Genomic DNA, 18,335 nt, shown 5'->3' with positions numbered 1-18,335 from the left:
CCATTCTCGCCCCCGTACAACCTCAACGATGGGTTGCACTGGTGCGTGAGTTCGTAGAATATTACATCCAGCGTAGCGAACTTTTTGGTGTCGCTCCTGGTTTCTTTTACGTTCGCGACGGAATGAGATGTGTCTCTTTACCAAGCCTAACCTTCTTCGTTGATGGGAATAGGTTTTGGACTAACACCGAACAGTTTATGATCAATAATAATAGAAAAGTGTATAACCCTAGAACGTCGGTCACCTATAGTATAGCAATGATGGAAAGGCATCTTTCCACTTGTGATCTACACTATAAGTTAGCCTCTATTGGCTCTGACGAAGTTATATACATCCAGTTGCCCGTACGGTGTCCTATCATCTTCAAAGCGGAGCAACGCGACCCAATGCCACTTGAAATTATATATGATAAATATGATCGCAGTTTTATTACGGCTGTCAAAGTGAAGCCTCAAGCCATAGGTGTTATCACTTACTCTCAGGAAGATAGGACGGCTCCAGATTTTGCGCTAGAAAAATTGCAACATCCCGAAACCGTATATTTTTCAGACCATTATTTTAAAATATTCTTCATGGTCCCTCGTTCGCGGATATTTTCGACCCAGAATTGAGGAAATATTACTTGTGGAAAAGAGCAGCCTCGAGATAACCTCAACCCCGCTCCCCTGCCAAGTCCCAATTCCGATTCCTGAGTCTTGAACCCAGCCCTGTGGAAGCAGTGTCCCCTGTCCAGAGCTGTCAATTTCGCCCTGACCTCGCAATCCTAGCTAGTGTTACCTGATCCTAACTCACTTTTGGTGATATTCTTCCATTTTTTCTTTTTTCATTTTTTTTGTGAAAATTTTTTCCTAACCTCAAAGGGGATTTTTATATTATTTCTTCATAACCTTCAACAATTGATTCATTGCCGTAGTAACTAGATCTATAAATTGAGAACAGCTGTGATTATAAACTGTGTCATTTTCCGACCGACATTGAGAGTTGCCGGTTTTTATTTTTAAAAAAAAAAAAAACAAACTGTAATTTCTTTTGAGGTTGAGAAATAAATGCTACCTACTTTTTCACAGGCAAAATTTGAACTGGGGGTGAGAACTTGCAGTGCGGATAACATTATGGATTCTGAGTATGCAAAATTTCTTCGTAGTGAATTTGAATATCCATTGTCAAAATTAAATCGTGAACGTGGTGGAGTTGAGCAACAACAACCTCTAATTAATATTTTTGATAGTGATTCTGATACTCTTCTCATAGAAAATCGAGAATTAGAGAAGGTAAATAAATCGACCTTTGCGGCTCCGAACAGAGATTTTTCAGGTTCACCACTTATTCCTTCCCCTTCTTCTGTTTATGCTTCGGCGGAAAATAATAGTAAACATTCATTTTTAAATAGGAAAAGAGATTGCATTTTGGAGGAGGCCGTAACTATCTTGGAAAATTCGAAAAATATAACACCTGATAATTATGAATCATTTGAATTTAGAGTAGAAAGATTAAAGAAACTCCAGGATATGTTTGACCAAATCCAGAGTGAAATTCTTGAAACAGGTGCCTCCAAAGAGGACATAATTGATTATCAACGGAAGTTTTCTGCAATAAGTGATGAAGCTCAAAGTCTATTTTTTAAAGCAAAAAAAGGGTTGAATAATGCTTGCTCGGCAAAATTTAATTCTTCCGCGGCTGCATCTAGGGCTCATCTCAAGTTGCCAAAAATTAAATTACCGAGGTTTAATGGAAAGAATCTATCAGATTGGTCAGTGTTTCAGGGCTTATTTGAAGCCACAATTCATAATTCAACTGCTTTAAGTAACAATGAAAAATTCCAATATTTGCTGGCACAGCTTGATGATGAACCTCTTAGATTAATTAAAAATTTGGAACTTACTTCGGACAACTATTTAGTGGCGTGGAAATTATTAGTTGATTATTACCGTAATGAAAGAAGGTTGTTGACTCACCATCTTATTAGTCTTTTAGATTTGCCTGAATTAACAGCTACAAATTTATCTCTTTTTTATTCTAAAATAAAAGAAAACATGCAAGCTTTGGAAGCTTTGGGATTGAAACCAGAAAATTATTGCTCATTGTTAGTAGTTGTATTATTGAGAAAATTTAACAATTACCATAAAAGGAGGTTTGAAGATTTTCGGGACGAAAAAACAAAAATGCCAACTGTGGAAGAAATTTGTGAATATTTGCATACGGAAATTTCTCAGTTTTCAGAGAGTGAACAAAATAGGCAAAAGCCAAATCAAAAGTGTCAAAAACCTGTCACTGGGCCACCAGTGAGAGCTCTTCAAGTTGGAAATTTCAGATGAATCTTCTCGTACAGAAAAATTCAAACCTTCTACAAACATTAATGGTAATAATTCAAAACCGGGGAATTCGCTATCACCGTACTTTAAATGTGTTCAGTGCCAACCAAATCCAAACCATGCTACGGCGCAATGTAGAAAATTTAATAATATGAGTGCTGAGGCTAGAAGGGATTTGGTGGTTCAGCACAGACTTTGTTTCAATTGCCTTTCTAACTCTCACGGCGTTAAAGACTGTAAGAGCAAAAAATGTAGTATTTGTTCTAAAAGTCATCATACAAAATTGCACGTAGCTCAGAATACCGCATTGCCTACTCAGATGTACCAACATACCCCAGCATCGGAGAAATCAGTTCTTGGAAAAATGGACCCTACTTCGACTCTTAGTTCCTCCTCACACCAAAATAATGTAAATGTCACTTGTCATGTGAGTGAAACTAGACAATGTACAGCGATCCTTCCAACAATTCAGGTTTTATTAACGGCAAAAAACGGCCGAACGCTGTTAGCTCGAGCTATTCTCGACTGTGGAGCGGATCAAGGAATTTTAAGAGCGGAATGTTGTCAAAAATTAAAGTTGAAACCAAACCTTAACGGCTCATCAGTTTCTGGTTTGTCAGAAACTCCGGTTGAGACCAAGGGATCTGTTGAAATAACTATTTCAACGCCGGGAGGAAAGGTCGTGGCACCGGATTACCCTATGACAGTGGTAAAAAATATAACGGGATTATTGCCCTCTGTTCCTCTGGATCCGAAACTTAAAAAACTTTTGCGAAATTATCCTTTAGCAGATGAAACATTTGATGCACCTGGTAAACCGGACCTGCTATTAGGAATCGACCTGTATGCTGTAATAGTTACAGGAGGTCCGATAACTCTCGGTCCGTCACTTCCTGCCCTAATTCCGACTATATTTGGATATGTCGTTATTGGGAAGTCTTTTAACCCTCTCCCTTCCATGCATTCAGAGCCATTGCGCCCTCCAGAATGTACTTCATCCACAGTGCTTGTGTGTTGTAACATTCAAAGTCAAGTGGAAAATTTTTGGAAAATGGAAGAAGCCGATCCACCGTTGGCTCGGAAACCGGAAGATGAATTTGCTGAAAAGTTCTATCAGGAGACTACAATTCAGCTTCCGAACAAAAAGTATCAAGTTCGCCTACCCTTCCGCCCCCAAGCGTCCCATCTTGGTGAATCTCGTTCAATTGCTTTGAAACGGTTTCATCAGTTGGAGGCAAGATTACAAAAGAATCCCAGATTAAAAGAAATGTATGTTAAATTTATGTCCGATTATTTAGAAAATGGCTATATGAAGCCAGTTCCTACTCCTTCTACAGAGGTGCCACATTTCTATATGAGTCATCATGGAGTGATAAACGAAACCTCAAGTACAACAAAATTAAGAACGGTGTTTAATGCTAGCATGAAGACTTCAAACGGGTTATCTTTGAATGACCTATTGTTACCTGGTCCCTCTTTATTGGAAGAGATACCGACTATTTTGTTAAATTTTCGTAGACATAGGACTGTTTTCTCGGGGGATATAAAGCAAATGTACTTACAAATTGAGTTAGCCCCATGTGATCATTTGTATCAATTAATTTTGTGGCGATCTGAGCCTTATTTACCTCTTCAAACATATGCTTTGACTACAGTAACTTTCGGAGTTAATTGTTCCCCCTTTCTGGCGATTCGAACAATAAAAAAATTAATAGAAGACCACGGTCATAAATACCCTAGAGCTGCAAAAGCTCTTTACGCAAGTCTTTATATGGATGACTTGATACATGGAGAGAGGGATGAGAGAAAAGCTCGGGAATTGCTTGAAGAGGTAATCTTATTGTTAGAAGAAGGAGGTTTTTTTATGAGAAAGTGGACTTCTAATTCACAATATGTTTTGGAGGGTTTTCCCATAGGTGATCTTGAGATGCCAAAAGGGAACCCTGAGGATCCACAACATAAAATTCTTGGTATTCAGTGGTCTCCGGAAAAAGACGCCTTCACTTACAAAATAATTAGTATGCCAGCTCCAACCACAAAACGGAGCTTACTCTCTCTTATTGCTTCAATATTTGATCCTTGTGGCTGGCTGACAGCAGTCATTTTTAAGGTAAAAGTATTTATGCAGGAATTATGGTTGATAAGTGTGGACTGGGATGATCCCTTGCCAAAGGAGGTAATTTTTAAATGGGAAAATTTCGTGGACCAACTCCCTTGTTTGAGTAAAATATCTATCCCAAGGCTTATTGACACTGAAGGGAGGAAGGTGCAAGTATGCTGTTTCTGTGATGCGAGTGAGGCTGGCATAGCAAGTTTGATGTATGTAAGGATACCACCTCTACCTTCTGAAGAGAATCATAAGGCAAAGATTCAATTAGTTTTTGGAAAATCAAAAGTAGCGCCTTTAAAAAAGATATCAATACCTAGATTAGAACTTTGTGCAGCATTGTTGTCGGCCACGTTGATAAAAAAGTATGTTCCTAAATTGAAGGAGTTTTTTGGTGTTGAACAAATTTTTTCATGGTCTGATTCAACAATTGCGTTGACATGGATTCAGACTCCAAGTTATCGGTTAAAAACGTTTGTTTCCAACAGGGTGGTACAGATACAAGAATTAAAGGAAAAAGTTATTTGGAAACATGTGGAAGGTAAGGATAATCCGGCGGATTTAGCAAGTAGAGGTCTTTTACCTAAGGAAATATTACAGAATTATTTCTATTGGGAGGGACCACAATGGCTGAAAGAGAAAATAGAGAAATGGCCGGAGTCTATTACAACGTTACCATCCAGCCAAAAATTACCGGAATTAAAAGTAATAAGTCCCACCTTAATTGTGAAACAAATAGAACAGGAAATTAAAGATGAGGAAATAAAAATACCTCATTTGTCAACGTGGACAAAAACAATTAATGCTATGGCTTATGTTCGTAGATTTCTGGTCCGAAAAATATTATTAGTTGATAATATTAAAAAATTGGAAAAGATTAAAACAGGAAAATTTACTGCGGAGGAGTTACAGTTAGCGGAAACAAAAACTCTCCTTTTAATTCAAAAGGATAGTTTTAGGGGGGAGAGACTTTTGATAGAAAAAGGCGAACGTTTACCATCGAAATTTAACGCGGTAAAGCGGTTGACACCATTTTTAGATCCAAATGGCTTGATGCGCGCTGGAGGCCGGCTAGCGCATGCAACAGTACCAGAATCAGTGCGTTATCCCTTACTTCTTCCGTCGCGTCACCCGTTAGTAAAATTATTAGTTGTTTATTATCACCGGAAAAATTTGCATGCACCATCACAATTACTCCAATCGCTACTAAGGCAGAAATTCTGGATTTTAGCTGCCAGGCGACTGACGCGGATGGTTGTGAATGAGTGTATCGCCTGTTTCAGGGTAAAGCCGTCAAGTGTCTCCCCTCCTCTCATGGGAAATCTCCCCGCAACCAGGGTTCAACAAAGCCCCCCTTTCTTTAAAACAGCTCTTGATTTTTGTGGCCCATTCCAAGTGAAGATCCATCAAACTAGATTCGCTCGAGTGTTTGCCGTATATGTTTGTGTATTTGTTTGTATGAGCGTAAAGGCTGTTCATTTGGAAATGGTGTCAAATTTAACAACTGATGCCTTTGTTGCTGCTTTGCAGCGTTTCGTGTCAAGAAGGGGGTTACCAAGTTATATTTATTGTGATAATGCCAGTAACCATACAGGAGCTGCAAATAGATTTTTGAAACTTATATCGGGAACAGAGCCGGAGCTGATCCATTTTTCTGTGAACAATAAGGTTGAATTCCACTTTAACGTGCCAATGGGACCTCATTTAGGGGGACTTTATGAAGCAGCAGTTAAGAGTTTCAAATATCATTTTAAAAGGGTTTGTGGTTTGACAGTTCTCACCCAGGAGGAGTTTCAGACTCTGACGTCACGAATTGAAGCAGTTCTCAATTCGCGGCCATTAACTCCGCTGTCTTCCGATCACAGGGATTTGCAGGTTCTCACCCCTGGACATTTTTTGATAGGAAGACCTTTAAGTTCTCTTCCGGAGAAAAAGTACGATATTGAAAACCCCCCTTTCTTGCAGCGGTGGACGTACGTTGAGTTCTTTGCACAGGCTTTTTGGGAAAGATGGCATTTTGAATATCTCCACACGTTGCAAGAGAGGTCCAAGTGGTTAGAAGTCACCAAGAGTATAAAGGAAGGAACGTTAGTTTTGATTCACGATGCGCAGGCACCCCCGCTCACATGGAAAAGAGGACGAATTGCTAAAATTTTCCCAGATCCTGATGGGCATGTAAGGGTGGCTGAAGTAATTACTGCCACGGGAATGCTCAGGAGGCCTGTAATCAAATTGTACCCGTTGCCAATAATGTCCCCTTAACATTGACTTTCTAGAATGGAGAAGAACGGTTTCCTGTCCCTCCCGACCCCCTCAAAGGATGAACTCTCCCTCCCGACCCCCTCAAAGGATGAACGCTCCCTCCCGACCCCTTTAAAGGATGGCTTCCCTCTACCTGCCCCGTCAAGACATCAATCCCCCGTCCCCAACCCCTCCGAAAATGAACTTCCCAAATCTGGTCCTGATAAGACTGAGGCTTCAACTCCCTTCGGCAAAAAAGAAGACGATCCTAATGCTAATATGCAGCGATCACGATCCTATCGAACGCGAATTTTGAAACGATGGAGAGCGGTTATGAAGTGTCCCATTTGTTTATTCACCGCTGAGCCCCCATTCGAGTTGTGCAGTAACGGGCATCGAATTTGTCATCAATGCCGGGTTCGACTACAAAGTTGTCCCATCTGCAGAGTTTCGCTGGCGAATAACGTCAAGGATCGGGCCATGGAAGAGTTACACCAAGCCCTACGGCCACCACCAACGAATAGAAATGTATTGAATGAGGACAGTGAGGAAGAAGAAGAGGCGGAAAGACGACCACAGAGGAGAGAAGAAGAGAGACGTGAGGCAAGGCAGGGACAGATGGGTTTGGAATCGTTGTCGTTTGAAGCGCTAGCAGAAAGGATAGAGGCTATTAAGTTAACCCTACCAAGACACCTTTGGGCTGTGGCCCGCCTGAACCCAGGCGGAGGGGCCATCCTCGATATTTAATTAGGTCCCTCCCCTGGTTCGGTGCTAATACCCTCCCTTTCTGGGCTCTTCAGGATGATGCCTTTAGGGGGTGGACGTCTGTCTCGGTCTGAACCCCTAAAGGGGTTCAGGGCGGGCTGGATGTCCAAGCCCCGATCGGCATCAGCTGATGGAGCTTCGGAAAGGGAGGAGTTTCTTTTGTAAAAAAGTTTATAATGTTAACCTAAAAAGTTGTCGAAAAAAGTGGAAGTCTTGGATTGTTGTTCTCTTTAGTTTTTTCTTCTGATAAAAGTTTATTCCCACCCAAAAGTGAGTATTACTTCTCCTGCGGTTCCTGTAAGGTTCCTGATCCCCCCCAATATTCTTCAGTATGTGATTCCCTCTTAAAGTTCACTGATGCATTCTGCGGCTTCCCTGGGTTGTCACATGATGCCAGGGTATGGTCCAACTGGAATTGCTCTAGCTGAAAACAGAGACGACTATCTGCCACCAGGTAGTCATTTCCTCTGCGATTCAGCTTACACATGTACGACTTATACCATCCCAGTGTTTAAAGACAATGGTCATTTCACGCCTCAGCAGATGACTTGCAATAACGAAATCTCTTCAGTGCGCGTTCGAATAGAACTTGCCTTCGGGCGTCTTAAAGGAATTTTTCAGCGATTACTTCATTTAAATGTAACAAATCTAAACTAAACTTGGCGGATCATGCGCCTCGGTATTCCAGGGCTGCATACGTTGGTAATGGAGGGAAAACCACCTTCGAGAGGAATGCGGGAGCATACGCCTCCCATGGCTACATAGCTAACTTGCATGTCTTCGAGCCCGCCACCGTATGGACTTCTGATTTTGGCGCTAACAAAGTCCACGCCCCGTGCCAGGTGGGCGACAACCTGTCTCCCCAGCAAGCTGCCACCATCGGTAGGAGGCCTTTTCGCCCAAACTTTTTACCCCAATAGCCAAAATGTTCAGACTTCTTTTCACCCTAAAAACCACCAAAAATTCATCCAAAGAAAATTCACCCGACAATTTTACCCAATAATTTAGAGAGAAAATTTAGAATGCACTCAAAGCACTCCAAGCGAAACACCGGGGGAATTCATTCATCGTCCTAATCTGTGTGTCGCACGACAACACTACTACCGCTGCCTCGATGATTTAAATGCGGAAAATGATTGTTTCGTGTGCGGTCGTAGACTACACATTTTTAGAGGCGATGAGTGCATTGCCGAATTTTTCCAAATTTTGCTGAACCCGAAAAAACAATTTTCAGAGATCGTAGCCTTGAGCCATTACGGAAAAGGCTATGATAATGTCCATTTCCGGTCGGCCACCCAAAAAGAATTCTCGTAGGAGATCAGTGCACTGCAAACATAGAGCAATACAACGGGCTCATCATGTGCAAAGTTTTGCCGCCTTTTGACCTGTACTTTCCGGTTCTACCTGTGAAGTTCGTTGGAAAACAAGCGTAGGTTTGGACCAGTACAATCGAAGAACCCCGCCCACCTCACTGGTCGCGGATTACGCACTTACATTGCTACTATGTCAGCAGTTTGCAACTTGGATGCCCCCCAAAAAAGTAATATTGGCAAGTCTTCAGGTCACGACATGAGCACGCATGAGAAACACTATTCATTACCGGAAAAAATTAAATTTTATGTACAATGATAAGAATTTCAATGACATTTTCCATGTAACTAAACTATCATGTTCTCCAATAATAGGTCTTGCTCTCGCAGAACAACTAGGCTTCATTGATATTTTTAAAGAAATCAATGAATCCGAAACCACTTGAGAATCAACTCTCAAGGAAACCTTAGAATTCTCTGAAAAACTTCAATCTGAATTAGATGGCCAAATAGCCTTACTCGATGAAACCGTTGCTATGTCTTTTAGTGATAAGAAACTTGATGAATTTAAAACCGAGACTCAAAATGATGTAGTCTTAAATGTTCTAAAAGATCATTACTTTAAGGGTTGGCCTGCAACAATTAAAATGTGTAATATCCATGCTAAACCATTTTTCAAAGTGAAACATGCAATTTCCGTCAGAAACGGTCTACTTTTTGGATTGAATGTGCGACTCAGAATGGGGTAAGATGCTCCAATTTTCGGAGGATTGCATTCCAAAAGTTTAAGATAAATAGGTTTGTTTTGCAATGTTTTGCAACAATGGAAAGTTGAGCATGAGAAAACTGTAGCTGCAGAAGCAGCAGTGGAACTTGAGTGATAATGCAGCACAACATCAATAATTGGGGGCGATGAACTCGTAAATTGTGCATCTTCTGAATCCTATTGAGGCATATGAATAAAGTCTCTAAAGAGCATGAATTTATTTCAATTCCGTTCATAAATAAAATGAGAATGGATTTTTTTGTGTTCAAAAATGTAACTCCTTTCCAGCAGCCTCATTGTTTTTTTTTTTTTTTTTTGGCGCATATTGGCAGCATCCACTCCATAAATCAATTTGGGGTCAGTAAGGGATTAATTGCTGTTTCAGTATTGCTTCGTAATCTATTGATTCTAACAGTTTTCTTTCTTATGAATTTCAGGTGAGGTTTTGCCTTCGTTCAAGTGGAAAAGTGCTTCCATCAAGCTCCTGCTGAAATTGCGATTGGAAAAAGAAGAACAGTTTGCTCCACCGCCAACTGCCAAGAGTAAGCTGTGGGTTTCCATCGCTAATTCTATGGCTGAGCAAGGATACTTTGTCAGTGGTCCTGCTTGCGATGCCAAGTATCGTAATCTCAAAAGTACCTATCAAAACATGCGTTTGCGCTTATTAAAAACTGGTGAAGCGAGAGAGATCGATGGAAAAACTGAGGAATCGCCCAGTTGGGAGTTTTACGCTTTGTTCAGGGACAACATAGGGACAAAAGCAAGCGTTCAGCGGACGAAGGTCTGTTAGGAGGGGCCTTTAATCAGGCTGAGAAACCAGCTACACACGACACATCCTTTGGGTAAGAAAGTTCTCCTGAAGAAGGGAAAACTGGAATGTTTTCGAAAGGTAAACGAAAGAGAGTGAAGACACAACCAGAACTAACCGTGAAACAGTCTCTTCGTCAGAAAAATGCACAGGATTATTAGGACCGCGTTTACGCATTTAACACGATCTAGGCATGCAGTCACCAAACAACAACTAGTCAATTGGCATGCTGAAATAGAACCATGGATGCGTATCTGAAAACGAGGAAGTTTTTAGTTAACCCTGACAAGCCTACAGAATTTTTTAACCCGGAGGAAACAGAGATAGATCCGGAACGCCCAGCACCTATACTGTTGTTGAAGGTAATAGTGTAATAACAGACCCCAAACGGATCTTCAATGGAGATGAAGCTGCTTTTTTTTGAAATCCGAAAGGCTCTAAAGTCATTGTTGCCAGAGGTGAAAAATGTGTTTATCACGTGGTAAATACAGATGAAAAAGAATGTCTCACTGTTATGATGACTGCAAATGCTGCTGGTAACATAGTGGATCCTTTGATTGTCTTTAAATGAACACGAGTACCAAACGAAATTGCAAAAATTATTCCAAAAAACTGGGCTATAGGAAGGTCGGAGAATGGTCGGTTTTTCAGACACTGACTCATGGTTTGATATTCTCTTACTTTTAGGTAACTTAAGTGCCATTCAGGATTGTTAGCAAAAGCGTTGCTCTGATAAATTTCTTTGCTTGATCTCCTTATTTATATACTCTCTTATTTATTTACTATTAAGTGCAACGTGTTCTGCTATGCAGTTTACGTAAAACGTAATAAGCTCATTTACTTTCTTTACTTTAAGTGTTCTTACAAGTCAGAGGTGCTATTTTTTAGTTACCTATAAACTAAAATTCTGAGTTTGCTCAAAGATTTTTTAGTTACCTATAAACTAAAATTCTGAGTTTGCTCAAAGATTATAACTCAATAAGTGTAAGCATATTAATTTATTTTTAAATGTAACTTTCAAAATGAGCTTTCAATGCCCTTTAAAGTTTACTTTTGATTACCAGAGACTTTTTGATAGTTCCTAAAGAAATTCAGCAAACAATTTTGTGAAAATTATTTTTATTCCAGTATTTTTGTTACTTTAATATAATAAAATATTTGTTCTTTCAACTCTATGATCTTCTCTCATTACCATGAACGTATAATTTATAACTTTAAAATTAATAATCAAATATAAAACAAAAGAAAATCTGAGAGGCCATAATGGGGACGAGGGGATGGCTATAATGGGGACGAAATGACATTTGAAGTGGCCATAATAGGTACATTCACGTTTTTTCTCTTAAATAAATTAAAAAAAAAAAAAAAATCCTCACGCTCTATTATCTAAAAACATCCTTACTACCAAACTAGAACATATTTTGAAGGCCCTGCCCCAAACAAAGTTTAAATTTGATCACAACTTTCATTTGTATGATTTTTTTTATCGAGAAATTTTCCTTAAGGTGGCCACAATTGGGATATTTACCATAGTTGTTCCCACACATTGTTCCCAAATCGCTGCAACCTAAAATTTTAAAAGTTATCCATCAAGGACACATCGGTTTTCAGTCATCTTATCGTCGAACCAAACATGTGGTTTACCGGCCTATTATGAAATCAGAACTAAAAAATTTAGTTGATGAGTGCAGCGCATGTATCAAATATTTCAATGCCAACAGGTAACAACCTTTAACACCACACGAAATTCCACAAACTCCATGGCTGAAAATTTTCAGCCAAACCAGTTAATACCAATTTCCAGTACCAGTACCAGTTTTCAGTTAATACCAATTTAAATTGGTATTAACTTGTTCGAACGTAGCAAATCCAAATACTTGGTTGCTGTTGATTATTATACAAAATTTCCTGAAGTTGTACCCATGAAATCCGATACATCCGCTGAATTTGCGATAGAAGTGTTGAAATCTATCTTTGCCAGGCATGGTATCACTTCCACTATTATGAGTGATAATGGTCCACCATTCAATTCTGAAGCATTTAAAAATTTCACATCACCATGGAGCATTAATCATAATACGTCCTCTCCCAATTATGCTCAATCTATGATGGTCAGGTAGAGAGGACTATTCAGTCGATTAAAATTTTAATTTAAAAATATAGCGAATCAAATGAAGATTTTCACCTAGCGCTTTTAAATTATCGCAATACGCCCAAGGCAGATGCTCCTGCTCCTAGCCAATTACTCATGTCACGTAATTTAAGAACCATGTTACTATGTAGTTTAAATCATATAAAGCCCAAATTAGTGGATACGACAAATATAATCACTCTCCTCAAAAAAGAAAGCAATCAATGATTGACTGTTAGGCAAATTACAATCCCCTCAAAGAACTTTAAGCTGATGAAAAAATCCATTTTCAAAAAATTCTGGCCGACTATCGTGTTCACGGTGCCAAATATGGAATCGGGAGCCAAAACCGGTTCAGCTAGAACGTGACAGTCCGTTTTCCAGAAAGATAATTTATATTCTCGAGATAATTGCTGGGTAATGATGTCATAAACCGACTCGTTTGCATTGTTTCAATGTGAACTTCAAGTGCCGAACCAGTCTGTTTATGCTTAACGCAGAAAGTGGAGAGTGGTTGCCTTGATTTCCGTCACAACTTTCTCTATAAGATTTTATACTTTCAAATGCACCCGGTGACAATAGAAACTAGTCAATGCCATGCAAATGTGATGTTAACTTCCTTTTATCAGGGAAGTTTTCTCAATTTGAGTGATGATTTATCTCAGGAAGGCGTTCCGAGCACTTCAATCTTCTGCTGGCTGGCGCTCCCAAAACTAATAAGATAGAAAATTACAATTTTCACTCGGTTTTGGTAAATGAATAGACTCCGTCTTATTGTCGCGTTAACATTTCAGAATTTAGTCGGTTAGGTCATTTAAGATATTTCTTGTGCGAATAAGATCGATTAAAGATAATATTTATGTTTTTTATGCTTTCACTCAGGCTCGCAATAAATTTTGCTGTTTTTTTGTTTTCAGGGAGTGCAATGTTTTGAGGACCTTATGATTACTGCCCCGGCAGCTACCCATATGGGTTTTAACACGGGCGAAAACTATTGTGAGGCTGTCAATTTCGGCAACCGTTTCTGGCTGTCGTATGTGAAGGGTCGGATGGATGCTGGCACGTACCCGGAGTGCTCCTACAAGCACAAGTACGTATATAACATACAACCCCCAAAAATTGTTGCCTACGACTCAGGTAAAAAGCCTGTTGGTTTGAAAACCTGACCTGCATGGCAAAATTTTTTTTCTCCTTTGATGAAAAAAATATCACAATATACAGTATGAAAAATAATCACACCTGTATTTTTGCTTTTTTCAAAATTTTCATTTTTTCCAATTTTTTTGGCAAATTTCGGCTGGTTGCCAAAAGGCAACTCCATGCAGTAAAACGTTGGATCAGTACCATTTTTGGTACATTCTTAGCCCATTTTTAGCTCTAGTTGCCATTTGGCAACACCAAATTGGCTTTTTTTTTATAAAGAAAATTTATGTTACCATGTAGTTTAAATCATATAAAGCCCAAATTAGTGGATACGACAAATATAATCACTCTCCTCAAAAAAGAAAGCAATCAATGATTGACTGTTAGGCAAATTACAATCCCCTCAAAGAACTTTAAGCTGATGAAAAAATCCACTTTAACTCCGACAGATGTCTGGCAACCTGCACGAATTATTCGAAAATGTGAAGAGCCTAACTTTTAAGAACTTCAAACTTCATCAAGTAAAGTTTTTAGACACACCCGCCTCCACATTAAAAAATGTCCCACAAAGGCCTCTTTTAGTTTAGAGGATTCTGACATAAAAAGTGAATCTTGCGATAACCTCGCCTCTACAACTCTCAAAAATCAGAATATTCTAGAACCCAAATCTGATCAAAGTCAACACCAGTTGAAAATACTGTTACAGCCATCTGCTGTTAAACCAGCAACTACAAATCCTGTGCCCATCACACTCAGTGACAGAGTGTTAAATGATGGTAAATACTTTAAGTATTATGTGTCATGTTAATAAGCTGTTTAATATGTCGTATCTAATTATATACTTTCCAAAAATCCACACTTGTGAACCTCGTGAAATTATTGTTAAATTTAGTTCTTATGAAGTGAAAGAAAAGCTGCAAGAGAACTTTGGGAAGAAATTTAAAACAGGTATGCCTTTGAACATGGTCTTAGTTAAAAATACCAAAGCGAGTAATAAGAATAATGACGGTACTAGAATCTGGGTTAAGGACCACTTAACGCCTAAAAGAAATTTCCTTTGGAGGCTTGCGAAGCAACTCAAAAAGGAGGGGAAACTTAAATTTGCATGGGTAAAAAGAGGTAGTATCCTTATTAAGGTACATGAGGATTTCCCAGTTAAAATAGTCTTAAGCGAAACTGATATCCTTGATGAGCTCAAAAATGTTACGGCCGCCAATGCAACTGCTTCAAGTGCAGACACACCATCCAAGTAAATCAGGAAATCTTTAACCTTAAACATGCCTCGCATAAACATTAGATTAATTGCCAAGTCCTTCCCCCCCCCCCCCCTAACTGAGTTCTATTCATAGCGAAATATAAGTCTGGTCATAATTGTATTGTGAATTCGGTAAATGCTAATAAGATTGGTGGAATCTGGTCCACTAATATGTTCCTCAGTACCTAAAGTAATTTTTAAATTTACTGTGCAAGCTGCAGTTTGATTATCCTGTCTCTGTTGTCTACACCCCCATCTAACATCTCGCACCTGGTCTCATTAGTATAATAGCTATGACTTAATAATGTAATTTAATTTTTTTGAACTTATTACTTATGGTGATTCGTCAAGCTCAAGTGACGTGGTCAAACTGGCATGGGTTCTCTCGATGAAGTCTGGCCCGATTGGAACCGCTACGTCAACTGTTCTTGTACTCCTGCGGGGCGCTGAGCTTACAAATTTTGCAAGGACCGTCCAACAGTTGTTGGTTTTGCACCCAGAGCTCATGGGCTGGAACGCCCTAGCCAAGTTCTTTCCCAATATCATCAAGGCCTATAGGCAGTTTTCCTCCATGGGCAAGTGCGGAGATTGGATAAAACTACTCCTCCCAGATTCAATGGTTGAAGAATTTAAGACCGCTCATTTGAAGATTCCATTCACCATAGCGCGAGCTGTGGCTGAAGAATACGGCCAAACCACATTGTCTCAAGCCGAAGGGATAGACCAGTCTCCCGCCATTCAGGAACTGGTGCAAGAGGCAATTTTGATAGTGAAGATAGCGCAAGGTGCCCGCACCATAGATACACAGTCAATACGCCAAAGGGACAAAGTCTCAGACGTTGCTGGAGAGTGGAAAGTAGTTACTTATAAATGGAGAGAATCACAAACACATCTGCAGTAGCGATACATTTGAAAGAAGAGATTGAAGGTGTGAAAGCTGCTTTAGGTAAACCCCCATAAGAGCAGAGCGACACACCAAAGGATATCAGTCTCAAAATTTCAATACAGTGGCCATCACCGAGTCACTTGCAGAAGCAACAGCAACGCAGATCCAAACAGTTAAACCAACTCAAAACATACCGATGGAAATCCAAAGACTGGTAAAACAGCAACGAGCAGCCAGAAAAAAATGGACCAACACGCGACACCCAGCAGACAGGAAAGAGTTACACAGACTCGGACGCATATTGTCAAAAAAATTGTGGAAACAAAGGAACGAATAATTTCAGGAATTCACGGAGTCATTGTCACCTTATGAGGACACTAACTACTCTCTTTACAGAATAACCAAAGCAATACCCCGTCCCAGAATGAATACACCCCCTCTGCTACTACCAAATGGCCAGTGGGCTAAAACATCCTAAAGAATAGTATTATACTGTTCCTTTGTCCCATACAGAAAACAGGAAAAACGCGGCTCTGTGGATTTTTCCAGGGAGTTTTAAAATAAATAAGTACAATGAAAGTGTCCATGCTGTCCTGGAAAAGGAAATTGCCACCCTCCATAAACGTACTAAATGTCGAGTCACAACTGCTAAAAGCTAAGCGAAAACATGAAACAGGTTCGGACGACGACAGCCTTGATTCACAAGTTCCCAGTGTGTGTGGCATATGTAGCATCAAAGTAAGCATGATTTGAAACAAGCAACTGGGCTTGAAGCAAACTGAAGTTTACTCGGCGTTCTTTGAGAACGTGCCTAATGAGGATTATACATGTTGGTCTCTCCGATACAGGTTTGAACTTGATGTCGGAAAACTGTGATGATGTTTATCATCTTGATCGGAGCACACCTCCATGAATTATTGTTGTAGGAATGTAAAACAAACGATAATATTCATGAAAAATCATAGGAAACTCAATGGATTACTTAATTTAGTTGTTAAGATCGAACCGCCCCGAAAGTCACTTAGGCTACCCCAATGTCACCGTTGCCAAAGGCATGGTCATGTTGAGACCGGATGAATGCTTAAGCCAAGATAAGTAAAATGTGCAGGAGCCCATCTCACTAAATACTGTGCCAAAGATAAGAAAACTCCCCTAATAAAATGATAAACTATGTTTAGGAGTTATCAATTGAAAACAAGGACTCACCAGAGAGAAGCGGCCTAAAGCTGATGTCATTTGTGAGGGCGACCAATCAAGGGTTAAAGACGTTTATAACAGATCTAAGCGTATCTAAGTCACTCAATATAACTAAGATGAAAGTCCACTACGATAAATTCAGCAGTAGAGTAAAAATTCGATTGAATTTCGCACAGAAATCAAGGAGAACCGTAAACCGCACGTGCCTCGAGGCGAGGGAAAGCGGCCGAGAATAATGGTGGCACAGAGTATGTAGAGTATGATGCTTCTTTGCTTCTATGGAAACCATGATGGAAACCGGAGACCGGACCGGGAGACCTAGCCTACCTGTTGCACACGCCAACAGACACGACACGAGATGTGGTGTAAAATGCACGGTAGCATTCGCCGTTTTCAGGATTCCGAGTTTATTTTGGCATTGATTGGGCTGAAACTTTGACAGTAGGTCGCTCCAATCCATAGCTAGAAATTTTCTCTTCAAAATTTCAATTTTTTCGACTTTTGACTCTGAACAGAGGCGGCTAATAGTGAATCGATCCGAGTTGCACTCTCCATTTTCACGATTCCGAGTTTATCTGGGCATTGATTTAGCAGAAAATTTGACAATAGGTATCTGAAATCTATAGATAGAAATTAGTTTCTTTCCAAGTACAATTTATGGCTTGGTTATCTCACATTATGCTTCGGAACGGAGGCGGTCGATGGTGACTCAAACGATGTGCATTCGCCGTTCTCACGATCCTGAGTTTATTTGGGCATTGGTTGAGCTGAAAATTTTACAGTATATCGCTCAAATTTAAAGCTAGAGGTTATCATATTCCAAATTTCAACAACCGGCCTATTTTTTTCAAAATTTTACCTTGAACCGTGCCTAACTCCTGTATTCGCTCTGCAGTTCCATCGCTGTCTGCAGAATTCCGGCATTATTATAGCATCAATGAAGCTGAAATTTTTCAGGAAGGTAGCTCATATACGAGTCTCGAACTGATTTCTTTCTAAATTTGAAAAACTGCGATGAGTTTTAGATAAAATCACGGAAATTCAAACTTCGCGGTCTTTGCAGAGCGCCGTCGACGGTAACGCGCTCTCTTAGCACAGGTCTCAAGTTGAACTGGTGGCATGAAACGTAGAAGAAAGAAATGAAAGATCGGAAAATTTAGGGAAATATTTCATGCAATTTCACGCGGCTGTGAAATAATTCATGAAATTTCACGCGGCTGTGAAATATTTCATGAAATTTCACGCGGCTGTGAAATATTTCATTAAATTTCACGCGGCGATGAAATATTTTATGAAATTTCACGAGGCTGTGAAATATTTCATATTTTTCAGGGGCTAGAATATGTAACCCGCACTCAAACACACGAAAATAGAAGAAATTCACAATTTTTACATTTTGCGAAACGTTAGAAAG

The 18,335-nt window shown here is 39.7% G+C and overlaps 2 protein-coding genes across 6 annotated transcripts in view; one reads left to right on the top strand and one right to left on the bottom strand.

Annotated features, from left to right (window-relative positions):
• The window catches only part of LOC109035634 (uncharacterized), a 226,466-nt gene extending 209,127 nt beyond the window's left edge, over nt 1-17,339 (bottom strand). Inside the window, exon 1 of one of the 5 annotated variants that reach the window (XR_011900338.1) lies at nt 16,931-17,339. Coding sequence is in view for 1 of the 5 variants with exons in the window: in XM_072303179.1 (XP_072159280.1) it covers nt 16,931-16,960 (30 nt within the window). In the remaining 4 variants the exon portion in view is untranslated. The remainder of the gene's footprint in view (nt 1-16,930) is intronic. The other 4 variants (XR_011900341.1, XR_011900339.1, XR_011900340.1 and 1 more) reach the window with 4 other exon arrangements.
• Nucleotides 6,697-9,840, top strand: LOC109044578 (uncharacterized). The gene has a single exon (XM_019062386.2). The coding sequence runs from the start codon at nt 6,697-6,699 to the stop codon at nt 7,405-7,407; it is 711 nt and encodes a 236-aa protein (XP_018917931.1). The 3' UTR covers nt 7,408-9,840.
• Nucleotides 17,340-18,335: the final 996 nt, after the last annotated feature.

This window comes from Bemisia tabaci, chromosome 8 (genome assembly GCF_918797505.1).
Source record: "Bemisia tabaci chromosome 8, PGI_BMITA_v3".
NCBI lineage: Eukaryota > Metazoa > Arthropoda > Insecta > Hemiptera > Aleyrodidae > Bemisia > Bemisia tabaci.
The sequence above is the reverse complement of the archived record's forward strand: the minus strand, read 5'-3'. Positions and strand labels throughout refer to the sequence as shown.

Coding starts and splice junctions, on each gene's coding strand:
- LOC109044578 (XM_019062386.2), top strand. CDS start 6,697: ATGGAGAAGAACGGTTTCCTGTCCCTCCCGACCCCCTCAAAGGATGAA.